We start from the raw sequence: 27,859 nt of genomic DNA, 5'->3' as shown, positions 1-27,859 counted from the left end.
AAAAAAAAACCACGCAGAACTTTTCAGTCTTTAGTCAAACTGAAGAGTAAAGCCCTGCATTCACTTACAGCTTTCCTTCCTGCAGCCAGATACTGACCCTCACTAGACCCACGGGACCTTAGTATGAGAGTGCAATGCCTTCAAATCCATATGTTCAAAACCAGAACCCAGCTCCTTAAAGCAGAAATTTATTCACCTTCTAATGGGGACTAGAATTTTGAAGCTCAGCTACAGCTTAGTGAAATTCTTTGCGTTCCTATTTTGTTTATGCTGTGTGATTTGGTCATTTGGCTGTAACCTGTGTAAATGTAACTGCTCATGTCACTCCATTCAACGGTAGCAGGGGAATACCGTGACAATTAATACCAAGTTGTGGTCAGATTTGCTTTTAAAAGCAAATCTACGATATCACTCTCAAGTTGTTTCAAACACTGCAAAAATAGTCTTTAAAGAGTACTGTTCTGAAACATGCAGGTGCTGTGTGCAAGCAGAAGAGTCAGACTGATCTCACAAACAAATGTTACTAAGCTCAAGCATTGTACCGCAGTTCTAGCCTGAGCTCCTTCCTGCTTTTCTGAGCAGAACTGAAGCATACAGAGTTGTGCAGGATGTCTGTGCATTGAAAGATCATCCCTAACGAGGTGCTGCCCATAGGGAATCACAAATTCATTTCGCCAGTCCCAAGACTCTAAAACTCTCTGTGAATTGTGGTTCGTAGGTGCTTTCCTGGTATAATTTTATCCATTTAACAGGTCTCTGCACTAGTATGGGATAGTCCTATAAATCAGAGGCAGAATCACTCCACCTCCATTAAATAAAGACCAGATATTCAAATGTTAGCCTGCAACAGATAAAAATAAAAATAATAAAAAAAAAAAAAAAAGGGAAGGCAGAACTCCATCCATTTTCAGGATAAATCTACTGTGATGATCAAAATAGATAATCGGAGCAAAACTGAGCAGGCTTTGTGAAAGAGCACCGCTTGGTAGCATGCCAAGAAATCCCTTCACAACAGCAGCAGGAGCTGGCACACCCAGGGCGCTGAGCGTCTGACGTTCTCCAGAGCTCATAAAGTGTGGAATTTGAGGACCTGTCAGACAGACGGCTTCGGAGAGGTCCCAGGGAATTGTGCAGCAGATAAATCACTCCCTGCTAACGTCTGCATGGTGGTTTGCAACTTCGACAGGAAAAGAGAACCTTCTCTAATAAATGCTACAGGGTTGTAGAGTTTGTCTAAGTTCAGGATAACTTTATTGCTTTTATCTCTGCTACCACTCAAAACAAACAGCTCTGTGCATATTACCATTAGGACCACTAGAAATTAGGGAATACTATCCATGCACCAAGTTTCTCTGTAATTAAACCCAAAGAGTCTCCCTGATTTGCACTTTCTGGTCCTTATTTCCTCACAAATAGTTCAGTGTCTGTCTGGTTCACTGTCTGGTATCTGCTGATATCAGAAACATTTGTGGAATCAACTGCAAACAGAAAAAAAAATGTACTCTTGTCGTCTATTAAGAAATTTTTGCTGCCTGATTTGTGTCTGAAAATTACCAGGAGAGCATCATATTTTGACTGCTGGGTTTTATTTGGAGTAAAATAGCAATAAAACCACAGGCCAGAAATCAGAGTTGCATTCTCCCCAGGTGTCAGCTGAACAAAAAGATGATATTGATGCTATAAGCAAGCAGCTCAGAGTGCTGGGAGAAAACTGGGGAGGAATTGCAGTGTCTTCTTTTAATGGATGTGGGTTTCTGGCCAGTCACAGTCCCTGACAGAGACAACAGTTCTGTGGTTGTCTCTAGTGCAAAAATTGGAGAAGTGCAGATCTCTCAGTTTATGTTGTTATCCTGTAGCTATGTTTTTCTGTCAGTCTTCAGCAAATTGCTGCAGTTCCTCATGAAACTGATTCATTTTGCTCAAACAGCTCATAGCTATACGTGCCAGAGGATTTGCAGGTGAACAAACAAGATTTCCAAATAAAATTGCCTTACAATTAGTTTTCTGGCTTCCCACTTTATCAGCTGAAGAGTCTGTCATTAGAGTATTTCATTTGTTCAGGATCAGTTTATCAGCAAAGTGCTCACAGCAACAATGTTCTTTGTGCTTTCTTTTGCACCAGCATAGCAAAACCCACACTCAGAAAGAAAGACATTTAATTATAAAAAAGAAAAATGGAAGAGAGGCACATTTTTGATGGTGCATCAAAACCTACACAAACAGCTTTTGGGTAAGGCAGGTGTTGGGCTCCTCCTGCTCCTCTGTACAGATGTGAGCAGAAGGCTGGTTGTGACTTGTGACATGTTGTTCCTCTTGCCTGTTCCTCAGTGTTATGAGAACAAAGATACCGAGACAGAAACTGGCATGCTGAGACTGGAAAGCAGAGAGGAAAATAGTTCAGAACAGACCTGTGCTGCTGGAAATCCCAGGTAAGTGTGTGTACTCTGCAGATGTTTGTAAGCACAAGCTTCTGCCAAAGGCCTACATCTAAAGAAACAATTGCAGATCCTATTGCATAACTTTTGGGTGCAGTGTATTCAGCCACCCAGTTTGTACAAATTACCAAACACTTGCAAATGAGTTTGTGAACTGCAGAGCAACCAAATTAGGCTTGTCCTTCATCTTGTTTCAGTAATCTCCAAACAAATCTGTGGGTAGTTTTTTGCTTTTCTCCACTAAGAAATATTTTTTATCCTGTTTGCTTTCTTATTTTGTTACTGTTGTCTTTAATGCTGTTTTTTGTTGATGGTGGTGATTTTGCTGCTTTTTTTTTTTTTTTCCTCTGAAGTGATCCAAGGGAGAAAATGACACAATAATTCTCATCTTCTTTTACTTCCTTGGTGGTTTATTTGGCCTCCCGTAAATCCACAATTGGTGTCCTCTGTACTGTTCAGCCAGTTACGTAAAATCCAGTGGCTCACAGAGAATCTCAGTCTTGTCTCTGCTACCCTGTTGCTTCTAGTTATGTTCATTGATACATTCTAGATATTCTTCAACATGATTTTGTCAACATAATAAAAACATAGCTTATATTTGAGGATGTTTTATAACTGGCTACTGCTTTCAGCTAAATGACTGACTCTCTTGCCCCTCTTTTGAAGGCCTAAAAAACATTTTAGATCCAAATGGCTTGGCACACAGCCCCGCATTTTTGTTCTGTTGCGCATAGAGTTCTGGGTGGCAGAAAGAGAAACGGTGACTGGTAGAATTCTTTCCATCTAAATCTTTCTTTTTTCATGGTTTGCCCTTCTTGTTATTCTGCAGTCATGATTTCTGTTACAGTCTAGACTAGCTGTAATATATCTCAGTGGAAGTAATCCTTTTTAAAGTCCAATAATAAACTTAATAAATTAGCTTTGAGAGTACTCCTCTATGCATTTCTGGGATCTGCAAACACTCTTCTGCAAGTAGCATAAAAGAACTTCCCTGCTACATTTTCTCTACCTTTTATATCCTTTGGGTATTTGCCCAGCTCTTTGGTGCATACCTTAAAATAAAACTCACAAAACCCAGAAGACACTATACTGCAACATCTTTGGCTCTGTTTGCACCAACCATTAGGGGCATAAAGACCTATGAGGAATGAATTATGCTTCTGTACATATATTTCTATCAAAAAGAGAGTTTATACACTTGAAATTTCATGGAAGTCCTGCTGCTAGCTGGTCCGTAGTGGCTTGTTTTAATGCCATCAATTTGGCTAGGCTTTGGATGCTTTGGCCTTTTGTAAGTTCTGCAGCACATAGTTCTGACTAAATTTGGATTCTAAAAGGGATCTGACAAGCAGACAAAAGGGTTTTTCATATACCAGGCTCTGATATTTGAAATTTCTGGTATTTGAAACAAGCTTCTTAGATAATCTGAATAATTCTCTATGTATGATATCTTAATTTAAGGTACCAACAAGTTTGAGTTTCTTTCATTGTGTAAAAACATTTTCCTTGGAGTTCCCTAGCAAACCATAGATTTTGTTTCTGGCCCTTGAATTAATTTGCCTTTGCTGCAGCACCAAAAGCTAATGCATGCTTCTCTGTTGTGTTAGAATAATTTTTACAAGTCATTTACAAGTCAAGAAGTTGTCATTCTACAGTATAAATTTTCTTAAGTCCACTTTGTCGTGATATCTTTTCCACTGTAATAAAAAGACACGTTCTTCAAATCTTTCTAAGGTTTCCTCAGCATCAAAGATCAGTTTGGTTTAAAACTTCTCCCCTTCTGAGTTGCTGTAGCATTCTATCCCATAGTCTTTGCTTTACGTATTTCCATAGAAATTATTTTAGAGCATCAGCTTTTTCTGCTCTCTTTCTGCTTCTGGTGTTGAGACATAAATATATGAATCTTAAGTCATGTTACAAGGTTTGGGGAATCATTTTGTGACCTGTGATCTTGCCATTTGTGAAGGTGACATTCACCAAGGCTTTCTGGATTAACTCATCTAATCATATTGTGGTGGTGGAAAATCCTTCCTCTCATACATAAGGTATTCTGACTTCATGAAATGCCCATAGAAGCCATCTCACATGTTATTATTTTGTTATTCCTTTCAGAAACTGTTCTTCCTTAGCTGAGTTACTTTACTTCATACCTCTGTCCTGCTGCTTCATTTATGAAGTCCTTCACCGCCTGAACACCACACCCTGCTCCCCAGCAAACATCACATCCATCGTACAAGCAGCCCAGGCCCAACAGCAGTCTCCTCTCGAATGACATCAGTAATATCTCACAGAAAGGTGCCACCTGAGTGAGCCCCTGGGAAAAACTGAAGTGAGCTTCATCTCATAAAAATGCTCTGGATTAGCTAGTTGCTAGGCAGGCCTACACTGTGTTTTTTGTTTGTTTGTTTGTTTGTTTGTTTGTTTTTCCCAGTATGCTGCGAAACTTCAAACAACTGGAGTTACATCTTCTTCCTCTTAACCATTGGGTCACACGTGAAGTGCTGACTCAGCTATCATTGCTAACAGTGCAAAATACGGGCAAAAAATGGAGGGTTTAGACAGAATTATAGATTTTAAGGGCACAAGAGATACTCTACGTCTTGCTTAACTCAGAGCATAGCATTTTTGCCCCGTGATTCCTACCATGAGTAATGCTTTCTGCTGGGTGAGGAAGCTAGTGGATGTCAACAGTTTGATTTTAAATACTTACGCTATCATTTTATATCTAGCACCTAATTTCCATTTTCTCTGATTTCTCCTTCATTAGTGTATGCAGGAGAAAGAAGGGTATTTCTTCAGGTGCAGGTAAATGTAGGAAGTAATGTTATAAAAGTAGAAAAGCCCTAGACATGGCTTCATGCAGTTAATGCCAGTTGCATAACAGCAGAGAGTTATGCTGCAGGATGATGGAGATCTGTGCAAGCCATGGATACTCACAGAGCCTACTGCACAGAAAAGCTATGATAATTTGTCCTCATGAAGGAAACGAAATCAAGGTTCAGTTTCTTTCTTTATCTTGCAGGCTAGTGTTTCATTGATTTTGTTGTTGTTGCTGCTGCTAACAGGGAAAAAGGCATCATGATGAAGTAAGCACATAGCCACTGTCCAGGCCTTTGTACATCCATAGAATGCACCACACCTTCAAGAATAACTTTTGAAACTGTAGTAAACCATCACATGCCTATATCTAGATAACAAGACTGACACAGGATGTGTGTTTTGTCCCAGCTTGGAGTATTTTCTAGCATCCTTCCTAAAGACATACATTGTAAACATTAGGCTTATATTAATACCCTCAGAACAATGTGCCCTCCCTGCAGGTCCACATGCTTTCAGCTCTTTTAAATTTTATCAGCTCCTTTGAAGCAAATATGCAAAAATGGATTTTGAAACTTAGATACTTAAAAACAGTTTAGGTAAGTAAAAATGGCTTGTGGGAGCAACTGAATAGGATGTAAAATTGTCCCATTAATAGTAAAAAAAATAAATGGAAGGAATAAACTATTACAAAGAAAGACAGGACTTTTTAAAAACTCATGAACTTAATGTTTGCTTCTGCAAATTGTTAGCTAGAATTTGCCTAAAAATGAACAGCAGTGATTCTATACAAAATATTAACCTGGCAATGTAGACACACAGTCAGTTATGAGAAGAATGAGTTGTGTGACATGGATTCACCTAAACTGATTCCTGGTGCGACTGTGGGGAGAAGTGCCCCTGCAGTTCATGCAGTACAGGCAAGTGAACCCTGCCCAGGTACGTGGCTTCTGAAGCACAGTACCTGAAGGACCTGTTGTGATCTATATTCAAATCAGTGAGAAGCTTTCCATATGAAGTATGTAAGATCACAACTGATTTACATTAAATGCTTAGTTGACATGCTTTGTTTCTCATTTTACCAGAAACTCCTTTTCAGGCAATGGCAAGACAGGAAGTGGGTTCTGTAAAACATTGCTTAAAGATGAAGAAACTCCATGTCAGGCAAATGCATTCAGGCAGAACTCTGAATAAATCAGTACGGTGAGCAAGGCGGGAAGAATGGTTTCACATACAGAGCTCCTGCACTGGGATATCCCCCCGGGACACCCTAATCTCTACATGAACCGTTCTTTGTGGATAAGATGAAATATTTTTGGTGTTTAACATACCACTACTGCTAACATGTCTTTAAGGCATACGCATATTCTGAGCTGAGTCAAAGGCTTTGCCCTGCGCTGCTTCTGCTTGTTGTCTCCGTGCATCCTCAATATTGTGAGGATTAGGTATAAAAGCAGTTGAGGGATTGAACTGATATTGAATTCTGTCACATGGTTGCACTGTTATATGACGTGAAAGTCCATATATGCTACAAGAATTGGCCAAAAAATAAGGCATGAGGCATTCTTACTTATCTTGTTTATCTTAGTTATCTCATCTTGTTTCTCCTCTATTATATAGGATATACACCACAAAACACTTAAGGAACAGGCAAGCTAAATTTTGGAACTGTGCTAAGGCAGAGTTTCTTCTTGTGGAAGATTTAGAAATTTTGAAGTCTGTCTACAATAAAGAGCAGGGCAAAATGCTAGCATTTGAGAATTCTTCATGAAGAACAAGGTTTAGTATTTTAATAATAAAAATATTTTCTTCTTACGGTGACATTTCAACCAGTTTTCTGCTTTCTCATGAAACAAAATGAAAGTGAAATTAACGTGTTTTCACAACTTTTTGACTTCAGCAGGTCTGCATATTCAAATAAAACATGCTTCCAGTGCTATTTTTTTCCAACAAACTATATGGAATGACCTTTTCTTCTCAGGTGGTTTAACCCAGCCCTATGACATTATGTATTTTTCCTTTTTTATATCTAAATATGAGCGAACTTTTATATATCACATTTTCCTGTTACAGGCGCAGGGGCCAGGTTTCTCTGTAAGGAAGCCAAGGTCAGTTTTCACTTGCAGAGGCCTCTCAAGGTTGCATGGCTCAGTTTTCTACAAGAGGTCAAAATCCATCTGGTGAAAAGCCTCATCTGCAGAGGGAGGTTGGCCACCCATCAGCATCCAAGACCTGAGAGTCATGAAGCAATTGCAGCGGCCTCAGACCACATGCACAGACACATGGCATCTGCATCTACGTTTCTTTATGGAGTTCCAGGCTGTCTGGTCAGTTTTTATGCAAGTTCCAGCCCAAGGCACCTTGAAGTGGAGGGGATGATTTGGCTCTCCACCTGTCCATTTTCTGATCCTTGCACAGAGCAAAGTGTATCTTTGGCTCTTGTCTCTGGTCCCCACAGACCAGGCATCAGCCAGCTGGAAGCACAAGTAGAAACTCTAATATAACTCAACTAGCAGGATTTTTAGGTTGTTATTAAACAGCTGTCCAAATACTTTGCAAGAGTTATTTAGAAGCATTCTTTCTCTCAGGTTATAGTGAAGATTTTCAGGCAGGTTCATAATCTCATGTTTTTATTTGAGAACAGGTTTCTGTTGAAATAATATTTAATTCTGTATTCTTGAGAAGACTTTGGGTTTATTGTTGTGAAGCTGTAAATGGGAAGTGAGTTTGGGTCATTATGTGGCATATTGTGGTTTATTTGGTAGAGATTGGCACAAAAGTCGCAAGTCCTATAAAGAGAAAACTTCATGCTGCTCCAAAATGTTACCCGTCCTTTAAAATGATGTGAAAATTTTTATCTCTGCAAGGAAAGGTCAAGTCCTTCAGCCCCCAGCCATTTCGATGGCCCTCTGCTGAGTGCACTGCTATCAACCTTCTCCCCAGTCTTCATGACATTTCAAGAGTGACAGCAAGCAGCCTTGCAAGGACACTGTCCAGCTCTCTCAGCACCCCTGGTACAGCCTGTCTGATCCCACAGACTTGTGTGGGTGACAGCTTTGCCTCGCCTTATGGTGAAGAGCGAGGCAAAGAAGGTGCGGAGCAGGCAATGGCCCAGCTGAAGTGCATCGACACTAATGCACACAGCATGAGTAACAAACATGAGGAGCTGGAAGCCATCGTGCAGCAAGCAGGCTATGACTTGGTTGCCATCACTGAAACATGGTGGGACCACTCTCATGACTGGGTGCTGCAATGACTGGCTATAGGCTCTTCAGAAGGGACAGGCAGCACAGAAGGGGTGGTGGTGTGGCTCTCTATATTAGAAAGTGTTTTGATGTTGTGGAACTCAAGGCTGAGACTGGGAATGATAAGGTTGAGTCCCTATGTGTTGGGATCGGTGGGAAGGCCAACAACAAGGCAGGCATCCTGGTGGGGGTCTGTTACAGACTGACAAACCAGGATTAGGAGATGGATGAGGAATTCTACTGGCAGCTGGCAAAAGTTGTGAAATCAGCTCTTGTCCTCATGGGGGACTTCAAATTCCCAGACATATCCTGGACATGAAATACATCTCAGAGGAAGCAGTCTAGGAGGTTTCTGGAGAGCATGGAAGATAACTTCCTGACACAGCTGGTTAGTGAGCCTACTAGGGGAGGTGCCCCGCTGGACCTTCTGTTCACAAACAGAGAAGGACTGGTGGGAGATGTGGTGGTTGGGAGCTGTCTTGGGCAGAGTGACCACAAAATAGTAGAGTTCTCTATTCTTGGTGAAGTCAGGAGAGGAATCTGTAAAACTGCAGCCTTGGACTTCCGGAGGGCTGACTTTGAGCTGCTCAGGACACTGGTTGGCAGAGTCCCTTGGGAGGCGGTTCTGAAGGGCAGAGGAGTCCAGGAAGGCTGGGCGCTCTTCAAGAAGGAAATCTTAATGGCTCAGGAGTGGTCTGTCCCCACGTGCCCAAAGACGAGCCAGCATGGAAGAAGACTGGCCTGGCTGAACCAAAAAAAAAAAAAAAAGAGGGTTTAAGATATTTGGAAAAGAGGGCAGGCCACTCAGAAGGATTATAAGGATGTTGTAAGGAAGTGTAGGGACAAAATTAGAAAGGCCAAAGCTCATCTGGAGCTCAGTCTGGCTACTGCTGTTAAAGACTACAGAAAATGTTTTTATAAATACATTGACACAAAAAGGAGGACTGAGGAGAATCCCCATCCTTTACTGGATGCAGGGGGAAACTTAGTGACAAGAGATGAGGAAAAGGCTGAGGTGCTTAATGCCTTCTTTGCCTCAGTCTTTAGCAGCAAGACCAGTTGTTCTCTAAATAGGGTTACCTGAGCTGGTGGAAGGGGATGGGGAGCAGGATGTGGCCCTCACAATCCATGAGGAAATGGTTGGCGACCCACGACAGCACTTGGATGTACACAAGTCAATTGGGCCGGATGGGATCCATCTGAGGATACTGAGAGAACTGGCAGACGAGCTGGCCTAGCTACTCTCCATCATTTATCAGCAGTCCTGGCTATTGGGGGAGGTCCCAGTCAACTGGCGGCTAGCAAATGTGACGCCCATCTACAAGAAGGGCTGGAGGGCAGACCCCGGGGTACTACAGGCTTGTCAGTTGTCCTCAGTGCCAGGGAAGCTCATGGAGCAGATTATGTTGAGAGTCATCACACAGCACTTACAGGGCAAGCAGGCGATCAGGCCCAGTCAGCATGGGTTTATGAAAGGCAGGTCCTGCTTGACGAACCTGATCTCCTTCTATGGTAAAGTGATACGCTGGGTGGATGAGGGAAAGGCTGTGGATGTGGTCTACTTTGACTTCAGTAAGGATTTTGACACTGTTTCCCACAGCATTCTCCTCAAGAAACTGGCTGCTCTTGGCTTGGACTGGCGTATGCTTCATTGGGTTAGAAACTGGCTGGATATCCAGGCCCAAAGAGTTGTGGTGAATGGAGTCAAATCCAGCTGGAGGCCGGTCACTAGTAGTGTCCCCCAGGGCTCAGTACTGGGGCTGCCAAAAGATCTTGGAGGTCTTTTCCAACCTGGATGATTCTGTGATTCTTCAGCCTTTTCCTACTGATGGAGCAGTAGGATCTCTCATTGTTATCCTTGATGTCCCTCCTAAGTCTAAACTTCAGATGAGCTTTGGCTTTCCTAACACAATCCCTACATGTCCCAGGCAGTGTTTCTGCATTTCCATCATGTCTTTGGTGGTGAACATTCAGCTGTGCATCTTCCCATGCATGGCCCATGCAGTGCCAGTACCAAGTTATTTCTGACACCTTCCAGAAGTCTGGACTGCTTGTGCTCTGCCATTCTGCTCTTCCAGCAGATCTCGGGGAGGTTAAAGTCCTCCTTGAGAACTGTGGCCTGCAATACAGAACCTTCAGGTTTATTTAAAGAAGACTTCATCTGCTTCCTAACCCCACTTAGGTGGTCCATAACAATTTCTCACCATGATGTCCCCTTTGCTAGCCTGCCCTCTGATCATTACCCACAAGCACTTACCCAGACTTCCACCTGTCCCATAGGAGAGCCCCATCTTTTTTCAAAGCTGCTCCTTCACGTGGAGGGCCTGCCCATCCCAGGGAGCTTCTCCATCTCCATCACAGCACTCCACTTGTGTGAGCTGCCCTACTGCATCTCCGTCACCTCAACATCAGTTGTGTCACCAGATGCAGAGCTCTGCTTCCTGCTGCTGGTTTCCCAGCCTCATGTTCATGTGTATGTACAGTCTTCAGTCCTTGCCCTGCTTTCTTGTTTCTGACATCTCTCTTGTACCTGTCTTATGCCTTCTTTTCTTATAGCTCTTTAGATCTAACTCATTTCAATTCTGAAAGTCGCTACTAGTTGTCATCAAAATTTGTAGCTTCAGACCTCTCTGGAGTAAGGTGTGAAATAGTCCAGGGAATGAAGGTTTGTGTGATTCCAGTTTTGTACTGATGAAAAAGGTTATTACAAGAAAAAAGGTTATGATTTTGCTTTTTATCAAAATACCTTTTTATTAGAAAAATATAAATAGTCCTGCCTTATTAAAGTGAATTTTAATGAGTATGAATTCTGTAACAAAGAGCCTGCCTCCTTTCTATTTTGTTATGCCAGCACTACCTATTCATTCTGATGTTTCTTTTATTTAAAAATTCCCTAGCTATTATCTCTCTCAGAAGACACAAAACCAGAACAAGAGGTCAGACTCTAGTTGCAGTGTGTGTGTAGGAAGCATATCATGTTTACCTTACCTTTTATAGTTCTCTCTAAAAACAGTACTGAGGAAAGTGATGGAGTTTTGCCAAAAATAGAAGAAAATTTGTACCAGAACAGATTGGTTAATTGTATTTAAAGCACATCGTCAGCTGGGGTTGATGCTAAATAAGACAAAGAAAGTCCTAGGCGTAAATTGTACTTAGTGTTTTGTGGATATAGTTACCATTAAGCAGGAAAGTTAAAAGTAGAACTGTGAATTTCCAGAAGACTAAGAATATGCCAAATGTTACCCACCAGTTCTGCCTCTTGGTCTGCTTTTTTCCTAGGAAAAAAAAAAAAAAAAAAAAAAAAAAAAAAAAAAAAAAAAGTGCCTGCTAGAAAGCATTCAAAGCTGAGTACTTTTACTTTTAACAAAATATGACACTGCCTCTTACTTCTAATTGAAGCTGTCTGGTGTGCACACCACATACCAAGCCCACAGCAGATCATTAGCAGAGGGGAGCGTGAAGAGGTTTCTGGATGAGAAAGCTGGGGCTGGGTTCGTCCTGCACACCTGAGGGGTGTCAGAGCAGTGTCACCTGCTGCAGCAGTTGTTGCCTCAGATATCTCAGTCTTTCTCCCTGGAACACCTCATTTTGTGGTGCTAAGGAAATTGCTGCTCTTTCTCCCATGTATCAAAATAATAGCCTGCTTTGCTCTGCCCTCCTCTTTTCAGTTGCTAAGAAAGTCATCTGTTCGAAGCTAAAGTTACTGCATCTGGTTTGTAAAATGTCTAGAAACTTCTTGGCATACCAGAGCATTTTGAAAGAACATATTACCCCTTCTGCAGGGCCTCAGCACAGCTCTTGGTTAATGGAGGCTTCTCAGTTCAGCCTTTCCTCCGAATTATATGGACGTGGCCCCTGTCAAAGAAAATGAGAAAGATAATTGCTATCTGTATTTTTGTTGTTTTACTTCTTTACATTTAGTGCAACCTAGATGCAGGTCTTTTTCCTCATTATAATTTATAACAGCGCGTTGCAAGAAGGGGGAGGTCACAAACAGAAAAGGACAACGCCACTGCAGAAGGACATATGACCTGCCAGCATGGGATAGGCAAGCATAGCTAGGCTGGCTGTGAGGGTGTCTCCACTTTGTAGTGGAAAATACACAGTAAGCACTTGCAGGGACATTTTTTAATAGGGACTGGCTAAGTTGGTTAGTCTCCAAAAGTTTAACCCAGTATATATACAACTATCAGAGCTGGTTTTCTTTTCTTTTCTTTTCTTTTCTTTTCTTTTCTTTTCTTTTCTTTTCTTTTCTTTTCTTTTCTTTTCTTTTCTTTTCTTTTCTTTTCTTTTCTTTTCTTTTCTTTCCTTTCCTTTCCTTTCCTTTCCTTTCCTTTCCTTTCCTTTCCTTTCCTTTCCTTTCCTTTCCTTTCCTTTCCTTTCCTTTCCTTTCCTTTCCTTTCCTTTCCTTTCCTTTCCTTTCCTTTCCTTTCCTTTCCTTTCCTTTCCTTTTCTTTTCTTTTTTTTTTTTTCCTTTGCAATACTAAATATTGCAGTGTAGACTCCACCTTGCTGACTGCTTTGAAAACAAAACAAAAAATACCCCCTAAGAAGAATGGGCAGCCTGGCACAAATGTTTAGCGTTGTGTCTTGTGGGAGCAACTAAAATTAGCTGCACTGTGTGGAGAAAGTAGACCTCTAGAGCAAAATCTTTTTAAAACTAAAAGGAAAACATGACATGTATTTTTAGCAGTAAGACACTTTTTGCAATGTCTGCTCTTTCCCACTTTGTTGCTCTATGTGTGTGTTTCTGTGAAGTTTTTACTCTGGTGTTTGGCAGGACTAGAAATATTCTCCGCTAGTGTAAATAATATGGTTCTATGAACTGCTGTCTTCTACACCCACTGAGAATCTGGTCCATTTTTTTGAAGATATGTATGGGTATATTAAAGTGACTAATCTTTAAAAAATGTTCTGTCCAACCATTGCCCACCCTTCTGGTCCTTGACTACAGACTTACACTTCTGAGCCTTGTTTTCAGTTCAGTTTGGAATAATAAACTGAATGTGCAAATGCATTCTATCCTTCTGACCTGCTCCAGCTGCAAAGATTTCCCATACCTCTTACCCCTCCCCTTTTTGAGCTGTGATTTAATTTTATTATTATTTTTTAATCACATCCCTTTTGCTATCCATTTTCCAGCTGCAAATTCCCAATGTTATATTCAGTGTTTTCACCATATGTTTAAAATAAAGAGTCGACCCTTCCCACCCCTTCGGAGAACAGAGTCAACCAATAAGGATTTGGGGAAGGACTTGCTAAATATTGAAAGGCACGGAGGGGAAAGGAGGGCATTCACAAAGATCCCCCTGTTTCTTCTCTCAAGCAGTGCTTGCTCATTGCAGCTGAGCATGTTAGGAAGTTACTCCCATGGGGCTGTGCTTTCAACAGTCATAATTTACATTATGCCAGCCCTTTTCCTTCCCACATGTGCACACATAAAGGAGAATATTTTATCTCTCGCATCTTGCAATATAGACATTAGCAACTTGTCTGAGCAAACAGAAAGACGGCATTTCTTGGCATACACTGCTTTTCCATTTTAAAAAAGTGAAAAATCACTGCATTTGCTTACACCTTCCCCCTCGCTCTCAGCATATGGACACTACTCAGAGAAATTAAACCAAAAATCACATTTTTGGAGGTACTGAGAAACCCCAGGTGTAGCTGATGTCACTGGGTTATGTGGTTAATGGCTGCCTTTTAAATGAGAACTCCTCTATCTAGAAAAGTTAAACTACTGGCTCATGTATCTGAGCTCCATCAGCAGTGCGTTATGTACTCCTAAGAGCTGTCAGGTGGGAGGAAACAAGGTGTCTGGGATGAGAGCAGCCCCTGTCAGCCCAGCCTTTCTCCAACAGAATGGCAACGGCTTCTCCGGGATGGTGCAGCCAGATCACGAGCATCCATGGGCCATATAACGTCACCGGTCCCTTCGGCTCATTTACTGCCATTTCTAGGAACTGAGATTATCCAGCCAGCCCAGTGCCTCACGCAGGAACTGCATTTTAGATTGTTCCTGCAGAAATCCTGCAGCAAATCCCGCAGGATTGTTCCTCCTGCTCACTGTCATATGCAGTGAATCAGTGGTGTGCTCTATTGTTACTAGATTTCCAAGCCAAATTCACAAGATCTTTTCATCCCACAAGCATCAGAACAGGCACTTCAGGATTTTAGGCAGTGTGTGGTAGAGCTAGCTATAAGGGAATTGAGAGTGAAAGCAGATCACCCTCTTTATCTCCAAGTGTGTGCTTTACCATTGTCAGAAGTGCTGATCTATTGCTTTTGCTGCAGTCCTTATATTCCCATCTCTATTTCTGGATGCATTCTGATTAAAGATATTCTGAAGGACATATCTCAGAAAGGATTCTGCAGCAGCTAAAGTCACAGAGGGATTTTACCATGTATGGAAAACCTCAGAATCAGCAGAAAGCAGCTCTCCTTCAATATCCCCCCTGGCCTTTTCAACACAGAAGTTCAGAATTCCTAATACAGAATATACCAGTTAATGAACCCAAATAATATGTATGGCCTGGGGACAGTTGTCCTAGAAGACTGGGCACCCCATACATCAGCAATGGTAGAAACAGTAAACCTGATGTTTTTGCAGCTCATGATTAAATGGAATAAAATTATTTCTTTTTGCACCTTTAAAAAGATACATCCTGCTGTTGTCTATAGATAATGTATGGACATAGTGGATCTGATCCTGTATCAGAGACGTCCCTGATGAATTCCTGTCAAGAGCCACCCATAGTACTTAGTCACATTGTTGGGTGAGATTGCTAACGCTCAATCCAGCACAGTGCAAGGCAGATTTTTATTCCTAGTCCATAGGCAGCAAAGAGTAGAGGTTAACTGAGATTCTGGGAAGAACAGACATTTCAGATATTATTAGGGCAATACTATAAGTGACTCACTGCCAATGTCTGCATGAAGCATATTTTCAAGAGCTTGTCAGTCTAGAGAAGGAAACAGGATTTATGTGCAGTTGTTATAAGGAAACAATGAATTTATCAGCAGGGCACCAGTATATTTACTTCATAGCAAGTAATCTCTGGAAAAAGCTAATCTGTGCATGCTGTAAAGTAGAAAAGAGCTATAGCTAGTTTATAATGCAGAGCTGTATTCCCTGAAAGAATAGAGAAATGTATTCTCCTGCAGAGCTTACAGATGTTATTGAAATAGAAATAGCATTTCCTTGGTTTTGTGAAATGAGGACTTAAAAATCATTTCAAAGACAAGAAAGAGTTACATCAGTCCTTGTATACCAGGAACGATTCTTCCAAGTCTTTGTAGTTACATCAATGTATAATTTGGACCAAGAATAATGAATTAGTGCCTCATAAAATACTAATAAACAACAAAAAAAGGGCAGAAGATATTGATTATTGTAGTAAAATTATGTTTTATGTCTCTCTGGCTTTCCTCTGCAGTCTCAACTTATGAAAAAACAAATTAAGCCTTAATGTAGAATCAGTGATTTTGATGAGCTGAATTAGGCTTTTAAGGAAGGAGAAAAGATGGATCATAAGTGATCCATTCAACTTTCTTGGCTTAAAGAAACTGGTAAACTATGTTTATATAAGAAGTCTGGAAATATTTTTCTGGGTTTTAATTTTTACATTGTGTGTTTACTTAGCAAGTGTAATGACTAGAACTACTTTTCCAGAACACTGACAGCAACTCCTTTGGGTGACTGGGGAAGTGGAAGAAAGTTTATCATTTGAATCATTTAACTCGGCCCTCACGGACAATTACTGGGCTAGCTGGGAAACAGAAAGCAGACTGCCAGATAAGACTTAGGCAAATGTTACAGGTTGTAAGCTCAAAGCCTCTGCTGAATTGTTAGGGTAACTCCTAGCTGTGGGGAGAATTGTATGCTGAGCACAAATGGTGAAATCATGTAAACCCCATCTGAGCTCAGCGGAGCCAAAGTAGCATAAACAGGAATAGAGTCTGATCCAGCCTGACGTTTATCTAGAGGACAGTGCATTGTTCTTCATCTCCTGTTAAATTGGAGATGTCAGTTTTGGTCTACAGCTTAGCAAAGCAGTGAAAAATCACTATCAGCTGTGAATCTGGCCCAAAGTCTACTAAAGAGATCTAAGGGTATTGCAAACAGCTGTGAAGCTAGAGTTGTAATGGTCAGTGAGGTGGGAAGGTGTACTTGCATCTTTGGGGTCATATATAAAGTTGTCTAAGTTGAGCAATTGCTCTGGAGGAGTTGGAAGATACTCAGATACAGTTCTGGTAAGAATGTAGATATTCTTATCTATATATATATATATCATCTAAGTATTTTTGTACCTATGTATATCATCTAAATGTACATAATACATATATAATCTTATCTATGTATATATCATCTAAATATCATAATGTATTTGTAATGCAGCAGTAAAATTAAGGGCAATTACGTAAGCAGTACCTTTTCCTTTGTTTAAGTCCTACAGAAATATACAAGTAAATCATTAACAGTTGAAGGTTGTCTGAATTATGATACCTTGGCTCTGACTTATATGGGTTTTTTTGTTTGTTTGTTTTTTTCTTAGAAATGTAGGAACTTTATTTTTGGTCGCTGTTTGACCAAAACCCTGGGCAGTAATAATGTCCCTTGTTATTAGGCATGCAATTGCCAAAAGCAATATTAAAGAAAGAACTGGTTGACAGGAACAAGATTTGCTTTCTCTTAGTACATTTTTTTTTTTTTTTTTGTCCTTGAAGCTGTAGAAAGGGGAAGCAATTTCACTTTTATTGAAATAAATGACAGTTCCCATTCATTTCAGTTGCCTATGATTATGCTGTGTCTCAATAAGATTAGAGGATGCTTGATGCTTTTCATCTGCATGCTGTGGGTGTGTTGTCTCAGCTAGCAGAGTCTTGCAAGGGGTAGGACCGTGCTTCATATGTAACCCTGGTTAAATAACCAATACTACTGCAGAATAAAGCACAATTCAACATACAAAGGAATGTCAGAAGCACACCACTTACCCTCCTCAAGGTAATGTTTCTGTCCTTTTAAAGGTTAGGGGGATGATCACCCCGAGGACCGCAGAGGTCTTTGTGTACCGCAAAGTGTTTTCTTTATAGACTTAAGCGAATAAGCTATGGAATAAAAATATTCTCTGCATTTCAGTGGAAGCAGAACTGAATTTATATCCTGAAAAACAGAGTATGCAGTAAATTCTGAGCCACCAGAGTGTAGTTTGAGTGTGATGGCACATATTAACCACATGCAATACCTAGTTTGCAAACTGAAAGTGCTACTAAATGCACCAGAGCTTTCTGCCAGTCTCATTTACATTTTATTGAAACAATTAGAGGATAATTCACTTTTCTCATTTGCCAAAAACCCAGTTAAAGCCATACGTTCCACTGTGCACAGTTAGTAAGAAAGATTTGGGTTATTTGAAAGCAGGACAAGAGCGTTTCAAAGCCAAAGAGACTTCCCAAGAAAATAGCCTTTTGATTCCTGCCAGGGCCACCATCCATCAGCAGCGTCAAGATGAATAAAAACAGAGCATCTTTCCAGAAAGGCTCTGTAAGGGAGAGTGAAACCGAGGGAACTGTAACTGTGGTACGGTTTAAAGCAGTTCTGGCCACTGGAGGGCTCCTGTATTTTTCCGGTTGGTTGAGAGGCTGGGTCGTGCCTCTTGCTGCGGTGCAGGTTAGGACAAAAGCTCTCAAACAGCTGTCAGTAATGGTGAAGCCGTCTCCTGTTATACGGAACAAGCAGAAAAGAAAATAGAGTACTTTCTCACAGCGTGACAGCATTAGCACTTCATCTACCTGTAAAAATTAGCTTCTAAAAGGTAAAAAGTCCTGTTCCTCTCCTCCCTCCATTGACTCTAATGTCGTCACAGTGAGCCTCTGTAGCCTGCAGTGGGAAGAGGATTCAGGCATGGGAATATGTGGCTGGGGAATTGGATGAAAGGTAACTCTAGCGATGCATTCTAGCTCCACACCTTCTCTTCAGTGAGAATTTAAGCATTGCCACCACTTGTGCATTGTGCTGAGGATCGCTCAGCCTGCTGTGCAGCCAGCGAGTGGAAAGGCATCTGTTTTGTGTGGCCTTGGGGCCCGTATAAACACGAGTCTGCACCAAATGCTTTTGTCCATTCATTACCAACAAAGATTAGAAGTGATTCCTTAGCTTCATAATGAATAATTATCATGTATGAAGGTATTAGCACAGTGACACATAAATTAAATTAAACTTTTTGGAAATGGGATATGAAGTAAAAGGCTTGGAGCAGAGCATTTTCAAGAACTTCTGGCTACACTCCTCTTTCCAAGTCAAAGCACTTAACATAATGAGGTCTTGAATGCATTACTGGCAGCAGCAGGTCTGCATAGACACAGCAAAAGACCTGAGCTGTACAGCTGGAATCAGGACTGCTTACCAGTGCCTCCTACAGTCTCCAGGAAACTGTGGTGGGACTTATTTATTTATTTTAAGTCCTTTCATGCCATATCTTACGAAGCAGAGGGGTCAAGAACTGAACTGCAGCCTCTGAGCAAAGATGTGGCAGGTATGTGGCTCATGAGTTATTCCTTATGGAATAAGGAATTCCATTCTATCCTGGCTGGATGTAATTAAAAAGAAGAGCACCCACAGGATTGTTATGAGGGTCTCCAAACAGCTTTAGTGATGTAAACTATTTAATATCAAAATAATAAGCACTTTGTAGCTCTGATTGAGATAGTTTTCTGTTATTATAAATTCGCATAACTAACCTGTGGCTATAAATCAGGATCATTTGTGTTACATGCTGTAGAGACTTCCAATAGCAAGACATTCACAAAGAATTTTGCTGTCTGGCCAGGAGATAATAAATATAAAGTTGTGTATGAAGAAGCAGTAAGACAATACTGACTGCTCTGAGAAAAGATTTGACACATACATTAGAAACTCTATTACCACGGGCTACCTAAATAAATGCGGGCAGGTTTTCCACTTACTGCTCTTTACTTTTTCTTATTCCTTGGTAAATCTGAAAATTCAGAGATCTTGGCATTGACTAGATGTTTGTTCATAACAGGGATTTTCATTTGAACTCTTTATCTTATTGTAGATAATCTGTTAAGTTTCACATGACAAGCTCTTAGTAAAATGTTATCAGCGGTTTTCCAAAAGGCTAAGTGAGGCATGTGATGTGTCCTGCATTTTCTGTACTTTCTTGAATATAATCAGGAAGATTAGTTTAACAGCATGTTCCTCTGCTGAAGCAGCATTGGTTAGAGGATGGCTGTACATTCACTCTATCTTCCCTCATCCCTCAGGATGTTATAACTTTTAATCTTATAAATATCAGGATAATAACTCAATGGTCTATTAGGTTTTCTTAAACGTTGTAAAGCATGGCATGATCAGAAGCCCATTGGAATGGGCTGCCCAGGGAAGTGGTGGAGTCACCATCCTTGGAGGTCTTTAAAAGACGTTTAGATATAGAGCTCAGGGATATGGTTTAGTGGGGACTGTTAGTGTTAGGTCAGAGGTTGGACTCGATGATCTTGAGGTCTCTTCCAACCTAGAAATTCTGTGATTCTGTTTTTGAGACTGTCCAGTTTCTAAATTGAGAGAGTCTTTTGGTAGAAGCACACAAAGACTTCTTCCTGCAGTTATAAGATTTTAGGGCAGGTGTGTAGATTGACCTGTGCACTTGAGGTCTGTCCAGTTCCCACTTAGGCCATCCAAGTCCTAAAATACACGACAGTAGTCATGTTTTTTCTGCTACAGTGCTCTGAAAGCACGTGAATCTCTAAGTGATGCTCTGTACATTAGCATTGCATGTCTGAACAGGACTGCAAATGACTTTGTCTTGACAAGAAATTATCTGATCTCCTGTGGGATCTGCCTGAATGGTTCAACCCAGCAGATGCAGACAGCATGAGACTGCCATCATATTTTGTGTGAGGAAGCCTATTTTACATGAGGTATGTGTTGGAAGGACTGACATCCAAGTCTCTTCCCTATCAAATGAAATCCCTAACTGGTATTTTGTAGAGTCTCTACAATATTTCTCAAAATGAGACTTCAACAAGAGCCTACAGCTGAGTTCAGCCTGGTTGAGATACATGATAAAGGTTTTATCATACAATTCAAGTGATCTCTCCAGCATCTGAATAAAATCTGACTGCATTAAAAAATAAACCAATTCCCTTTCCTTCTGCCTTTAAAAGGAAGGGCCAGCCCCTTGACCATTTTTGAGAGAAGAAGCCAAGACTTGCCTCAGTAGAGCTTTGAAGGCCGTGAACCTCAAATGAAGGAGATGTCAGCCTACCATAAAATACCTAACTTTTTATAAGGTAAAAGTCCCTTAGCTACTGTCTTTGGTGCCCTGTGAGCTGGTATGGTGACAGCCTTTGGCAGTCCTTACCTCTGGGCACTGAGCAGGAGGAAATACAAGTGCTCAGGTAAGGGCTCTGAGCTCTGATCTGAGGTTGCCTTAAATTCAGGTGTTGTAACAATAGGACATGAATTACCTAGATCTCCAACATTCCTTATAGTGTTTCAAAACACTTCATCAAAAAAGACCAAAAAATAGATGATTATGGGAGGATCTCCTATCTGGTACTATACTTTAGTTTTCTGAAAACATTATTTGCCTCTAAGCTCTCTTAGGACGGGAAAAAATATACTGATTTCTCTTGTAAACGTTGGCATCATTGTAATAAAAATGGTAACTTATCTGTGTGCTTTTTAAAGAAGCAAGAAACCAAATTGGATTTGGAAGGAAATAACATATTCAGAAAGATGATGGCAAACAGGTACTTCTGGCTTCTTGAAGAGAGATTCTCTGGTGGGGACTTAAAGGTTTGCCCTGGAAAACCTAGGCCAATAAAGGAGGAACAGATGGAGATTGAGATTAATGACCCAGAGAAAAAAGCAAATGTGGAATTTCATTGAACAGGAATGGCCCATACATGAAAAGTGGTAAATCTAAAACAATTTTCATGCTAGAGATGTTTGGAGAATCCCAGGGATGTGCTTAGTGAAGGCTGCAGCAGCAGTGGTGGAGTCAGGGAGAAGAGTGGCTAAAACAGAACGCTCCCAGAAGCTCCTTCTGTAACTCTGAAAAAATACTTACCCCTTCTTGGCTTTTTTCTTGTCACTGATCTCTGCATGGGGGAAATGCAAAAGCGTTATGAGTCTTTATTCATAAATATTAGTAAAGTGCTTTCCATTCGCTGAACTGGAGATCTAGGAATTAGAAAAGATCATAGAAAAGATCAAGAGTAGAGGACTTCCTCTTTTTTTTTTTTTTTTTAAGTGTGCAGTGCTCAGCCATTGAAAGAATAAGGATTCAATGTATTTAAGATATAGCAAAAAATGATGCTGTGTACAAATGTATCCCAATTCAGTCCTTATGGGATCTAAGGTTTGAGGGGTAGCGCTGTACTCAAGTTTTCTGTTTGGGCCTGAGACTTGCATGGTGAATAGAGAGAAGCACCACAGGACTGGGGTGCAGAGCTAAATGCCAAGAGCATTGGGAAGGAGCTGAATGTCACATTATTAAGCACACGCAGGCTAGCAAGAAATGGAAATAGCTATGGGTGAATCAGCAGTGGGTGGTGCCTTCACTTAGGAAAGTGGTGTCACCTGTTAGGCTCGCAGCCACTACGTTTCAGAAAGATTTTTATTTCTTGGTTTTCATAAACACCCTGCAATGGTGAAACTTCACTTTCTGTTGCTGATGGATATAATGAAATTTAATCTGCACTCTGTGACTTCACCCGTTTGGCAGAGGAACCACTTCAACTATAGAGGAAGTATCAGTAGGAAATTGTGAAGTATTTATTTGAGTCTGTGCTATGAGAGTGTTTCCCGAACCACAGCTGTAGACATGGGCTCAGGGTTTGCACTGGTGAGAGGGAAACAGGGTTCTCCTGATGGAAATAAATTAGTTGAATGTATATGAAACAGGAGAATTCCCCCTGTTATGATTCCCATTCCAGTTCTCCTCTTGCTATGGGTCATTTATTATTGCTGCCATGCTTTATTGAAAAGGGTATTTTATACAGGAAAGTTTTTTTTGTTTGTTTTAAAAAAAAAAAAACAAAACTAACTTGGGTTGTGGAGCACAATATTACACTATTTATAGGGAATGGACTATAATAAGAGTAAATAATAAGAGAAAGTGATATAATTCCTGAGAGAACCACTATAAACAGTAAAAAGCAGCTCTGTGGTGCACAGGAATGTACCATGAAATCAGAGCATCACAAGGCTGGATGTAACTTCAGGAGATCCTTTAGTCCATTCCCTTCTCCACCCTGCCTCCCCCGCCTCAGGATGTATCAGCTGTGTTTTCGTCACTCCTGATGCCTGTGTCTAGCGCTTTCTTAAAGTTTTCCAGTGGGAATAACCCACGATGTCCCATATCAACCTTGTAATTGCAGGGCTTTTTGTAACACGAAGATTTGCATAGATCTTCTTTCATCCATTTCAGTCCTATTTTTCCTTGTCTTATCCAGTATATATGGGAAGAAAGAGAATTGCACCCATTTTCCAGCACTTCAATTCATTCTTTTCTTATGGGCCTTGTCTTACAGACCTGTCACCATTTCTACTGGTTTCTTCTCAGCCTTTTCCAGTTGTTCAGTTTTGATTCTGCATTGCAGTAAAAACTTGAACCTAGAGCTCTAGTGGAGGTCTTACCAGTGTTAAAATAAAAGATACATATAAATATCTCATGAATGCCATGATATGATAGTATTTAAATTCAAGAAAAAACTTGTGCTCTCTTCATGATCCCAGATTTTTTTCTGTTCTCCATCCTGTAGTTTTAGGCTAAAAATTTCTGTATCAGTTACATTTCCTGCACTAGTCCCTGCTGGTTGACATAGAAGAGGAGGGTAGGTGCTTTCACTCCAGTCTGAAGATTGTGCTTTACTTGAATTCTGTCCTCTTAGCATATGTCAGTCAGACTCATGTCCTCTTCATAAACACATGGTCCATCTTTTATTTGTTCATAAGAATACCTTCTCAGAAATGTTAAAAAGCTTTTGCAAATTCTTCTCTTCCTACAGGACTTGTTACTTTGCTCTATGAGTAAATTGCATGGGCTTGGCATGATTTGTCCCTGACAAATTCATACTGGCTTTCATTCAATTCTTCCTTTTGGCCACAGTCCCTGGTTATCCATTCTGAGATTTGGGTTTCTTTTTCCTAGTAAAATACGTCATTCATTTTTATTTGAAAGTTCTGTTTGCTTCTCCTTATTTATGCCCGTCTTAAGTAGAGCCACTTTTTATTTGCATCAGTGTAGAGGAAAACCAAACTACAGAAATACAGACCTCTGTAAGTACTCTGACAGGAGTGTTGGGTGGTCTCCCAGAGCTTTTAAAGGCAAAAGAAAGAGTAACAGAAGCATCTGATAGGAAGTAGACTTTAAGGCATTTTAAAGAAAAAAAATACATCTTCTGTCCAGCGGGACACTACAGAAATAAATACAAAGGAAGACTGGAATTTCATGTACAAGGTAGAGCCTTGTGGCCCACATAACTAGCACATCAATCCTCAATAGCAGTTTCCCTCACTTTATCAATTCCTGACATGCAAACACCACATCCACTTACAAATCAGAGATAGTAGGTACACTTGAGATCTAACAACCCTTTTATAAGTATAGTGTTTTTTCTCCTTACTCTGCAGTTTTATTGCCTTTTTTTCCCAATGTTTTTTTTCTTGTATCTGGCAGAACTGTCTTGGCACCATGATTTTGCATGATTTCCAGAATGACCTTGATTTTGTAGACATGCTGCTGTTGCCTGATCTGACTATAGACTTTAGGATGACATGCATTGTTTTCTTCACGGGAATGATAAAATGTAATGTGTGTCATCAAATCTCTAAAATCCGTGCAGCTTGATGTATTGTGCTCATAAAAAGATGAGACCACCTCTCCAAATATACCAGTTGGTTTATAAGGGTAACAGGTATTACGCGTGTATCCCTTCCTGAACTAGAAAAGAGAAACACAATCAAAAGGCTTTTGTAATGCATTGTGCCTGCAATGTGAGCTTAGTTTTGGGAGTATAAAGATTTAAAGTTTCCTTATTTTATGGCCTCTAATAACATAGGAAACTGCTACTTGTTTATGCGCTAGCATGATTCCTATTGTCAGGTAGGCAGTTTCTTCTCAATTCTGAATGAAAGAACATCTTGTTCTTTCTATTCCAGTGGTACAGTACCCACATGTTCATTTCCTTGATGCTCATTATAATTTACAAAACAAAAAAGATCACTGTTTTGGATAGCTAGCTTTCATTTAATATAAATAGAAAGAGCTAAAGCTGTCAAAATTCATTCTTTGGGCAACCTCCCACAGCTGTGCCAAAAGAAAAAGTAAGGGCTTAAAACCCACCAAGGAGGTAATAGTAATGAGGAATCAGAACTTTTTGAAACGTTTAACATTCTTGTGAGGAACCACACACAAGATACATAAGTTTGTATATTCAGAATAATTTCTCAGTGACTTCAAGTAGAAAAGAGAATGCAAAGAGATGCAGCATAAACATAATGATGGTACGGGCAATGAGTCTGTATTAATGAGTAAGTGGAGAAAAATTGGGGGGTTTGTTCATATGTATGCATGGTGTTCAGAAATTGATACCTACTTTGCAGATACCTGCCTGATCTATGCTGCTGCCTTTGGCCAATTATTTAAACTCATCCTGATTAGGTTGATAGCCTAGGTAGAGATAAAGCACTGGAGTGAAATGCCTGCTGATTTGTGGTCTGACCCGAGATAAAGTCACCCGAAGGAAGCCATACTCTATGCAAGCTGGAAATTACAGCCATATTGTGGCTAAGTTTGTTGCTACCCTTACCTTTCTGCAGTTGCCTGCAATTTTACAGTCTTGCATACTAGGGTTTTTTGTCAAAGAAAGCATGTACACAATAACCAAGGGTGTGAATTTACTGCGTGTAATTACTGTATATTAAAACCTTGGTGCATATTTTTGTTGTGCAGTAACATGAAGCGAACAGTGTTCATAGCATGTGTTTGTGCCATATGCACGTGGTGTTGATGCTGTAAATGCATGCCAGCGCTCATTACCTGCTGGACAAATTTCCTGTGTAGATTAGAGCTTAGTCTCCCCCAGGAGTGACGTGTGTTGGGAGCACGAAAGCAGATCAGCAGTTTCTGTGGGTGAGGATAAGGGGAAGTACACAACCTCCATTGTTTAATTGAATCCTTTTGGAGATCATTTTTGAACATACAGTTAGATCAAATAAGCAAAGGCCAAAGGTAAACATTTGGTTACAGAAATGGCTTTATTCACACAGGGGTATTTCCAAAACAGATTTTTGACTTGCAAGGGTATTACTTTCCTCTTAACCATTTTCCTCAGTTAATGGAGTTTGAGCATAAGGGACCCGCACTGCAGCTGGCAGTCTGGATCCCAGCAGCAAACAGGCTGGGACCTGCAACCAAAGTGTCTGGACCTCCTGCAACCAAAGTGTCTGTTTTCAAGACCCCTTCACACAGACCTCCCTCAGTAAGAGCTGCCCATGCCAGGCACTATACAGAAAGTAACCTCTCCTTTCCCCATTTTCACCAGACCGCCTGCCAGGGCTTACCTCACCCATGCAGCCTGCTCTTGGTTCTGTCTCTGCATGCTTGGGCTGCCTGGGTTCATTTATTATGCTTTTTCCTATGCAGGCACATGTAAACAGGCTTTAAAACTCAGGCCATGCTGCTACAAAGCTGGCCATGAACCAGCTCCAGTCAGCAAAATATATGGCCACATCTTGTGCCACTCAAACTGTTGTTCTCTGCCTGTCTCACATTTGTCTGCATAGATACGGTGATGCAGCTGTGGCCTTGGTTCTCCCTCCATAAAGTGGAGAGAGTAATGTGAGCAATTTTTGGTTGAGGTTAGTGAATATACTAATGAACAGCAAGATATAACAGCTAGTTTTTACAATTATGATCATTATTTTGTTGACCTTTTAAATATAGCAGACAGCGCATGCTGGTAGTGAGAGGGAATTAGGGTGAGGGAGATTTAATAGTCCTGAACGACCTAATGGAAAGCCTTATCTGGCCAGTGCCTGCTTTCAGTAGCTCAGGATTTCTGCCTGTTCGTGTGTGAAAATGTGAACGTGATCCTAATACAATTTTCCACACACTTCTGTAAGATGTTTATATGGGCTTTCCTGATGTCTCAGCACGTCACCCAGTAATGACAACGCTTCCTTACCTGTACAGAGTAGAGGTAGATAGTAATATCTATCCTTCATAATATAGTTACTTTCCATCTCTTGCAAAGTCTGTCATTTTGCGATATATAACCCAGACACTAGTACTGGGAAGCATGTATGAAATATGTATGTTGATCTGTATCAGTTATAATATATACATTTATCTGGAATCTACCTCCTTTGTGATCTGAGGAGATAAAACGTCTATTTTAGGCTCTGTATTATTTCAGTGTATTGAAGAGCAGAGTAGATAACCAGCGGTGCTTTTTTCTTTCCTTCCTAAGTAACTGCTGTATGAAGTGCTGCCTTTACTCAGTCCAGGGATTGCTGTTTCAGGGAAGAGTAAGGTAATCTCTTCCTACTATCTGTAAATTATTTGCTTGTGTTCTGCCAAACCCGATCTGGCAGAAGGTAGGACTCTTCTATCTTCATGTTTTATGAACCTCTGAGTAAACTGTTGAAGATACTTTGGTGTAACATAAATATTTACAACACTATGAAGAATATTTGCTTTTATTTTCCTCTCCCTTTGTCTCAACCCCGCAAATACACTGTATTGCATAGATTGGCTGGAAACCGTTAAACATTGTTTGCTTCAGTCATTCAGGCTTTGTTTTCAGTGCTGGCTTTTAATGAGGAAGGTTCTCCTAGTAGGTGACTTGTCTGTTTTAACTACTAAACATAAATACGGGATAAAAACCCTGAACCTGAGGAGGAAAAAAAAAAAAAAACAAAAATTAATATAACCTGTTGTTCTTCTTAGCACAGACATTATTATTTGTCACAGTTGGCTAACAAAGCAAGTGGAAGCAATTTGACCTGCCAGTTCTCAAATGAAATACTCTTCTAACATACCCAGTGGCCCCAAGCTCCCCCTCTCCTTGTAAAAGAGTTCAGTTATCTCCCAGATAATGAGGTCTCACCCCATGGTGCCAGTATTACACTTCAAGTGAATTTATAGAACAGAATTCTACAAAAGAAATCCGACTGGGTAACAGGACATGGTACCTTTTTATAGGCTGAATCATTTTATCCCCTAGGGTTTTTTCTTCTTTGGATTTTGTTTTTGACAGCCTTTAAATCTGTTGATGCAGTGTCTTGCAGAAACACTAATGAAACCTGGTTCCAATAAACAAATGCAATGA

General features: G+C 40.6%; 1 protein-coding gene and 1 long non-coding RNA gene across 5 annotated transcripts in view; both read left to right on the top strand.

Moving 5' to 3' along the window:
• The window catches only part of LOC311436019 (uncharacterized protein), a 107,706-nt gene extending 99,719 nt beyond the window's left edge, over nt 1–7,987 (top strand). The window contains exons 1-4 of one of the 4 annotated variants that reach the window (XR_014692539.1): nt 2,123–2,230; nt 2,329–2,429; nt 4,548–4,764; nt 7,326–7,987. Coding sequence is in view for 2 of the 4 variants with exons in the window: in XM_084517714.1 (XP_084373840.1) it covers nt 2,329–2,429; nt 4,548–4,707 (261 nt within the window). In the remaining 2 variants the exon portion in view is untranslated. Of the gene's footprint in view, nt 1–2,122; nt 2,231–2,328; nt 2,430–4,547; nt 4,765–6,337; nt 6,703–7,325 lie in introns of those variants that run through there. The other 3 variants (XR_014692540.1, XM_084517714.1, XM_084517715.1) reach the window with 3 other exon arrangements.
• Nucleotides 7,988–16,186: 8,199 nt separating this feature from the next.
• Nucleotides 16,187–27,859, top strand: part of LOC311436020 — a 29,518-nt gene continuing 17,845 nt past the window's right edge. Inside the window, exon 1 of the long non-coding RNA XR_014692549.1 lies at nt 16,187–16,750. This is a non-coding gene — a long non-coding RNA (uncharacterized lncRNA). The remainder of the gene's footprint in view (nt 16,751–27,859) is intronic.

Source organism: Aythya ferina, assembly GCF_964211825.1.
Source record: "Aythya ferina genome assembly, chromosome: 4".
NCBI lineage: Eukaryota > Metazoa > Chordata > Aves > Anseriformes > Anatidae > Aythya > Aythya ferina.
This window is presented reverse-complemented; position numbering and strand designations above follow the sequence as displayed.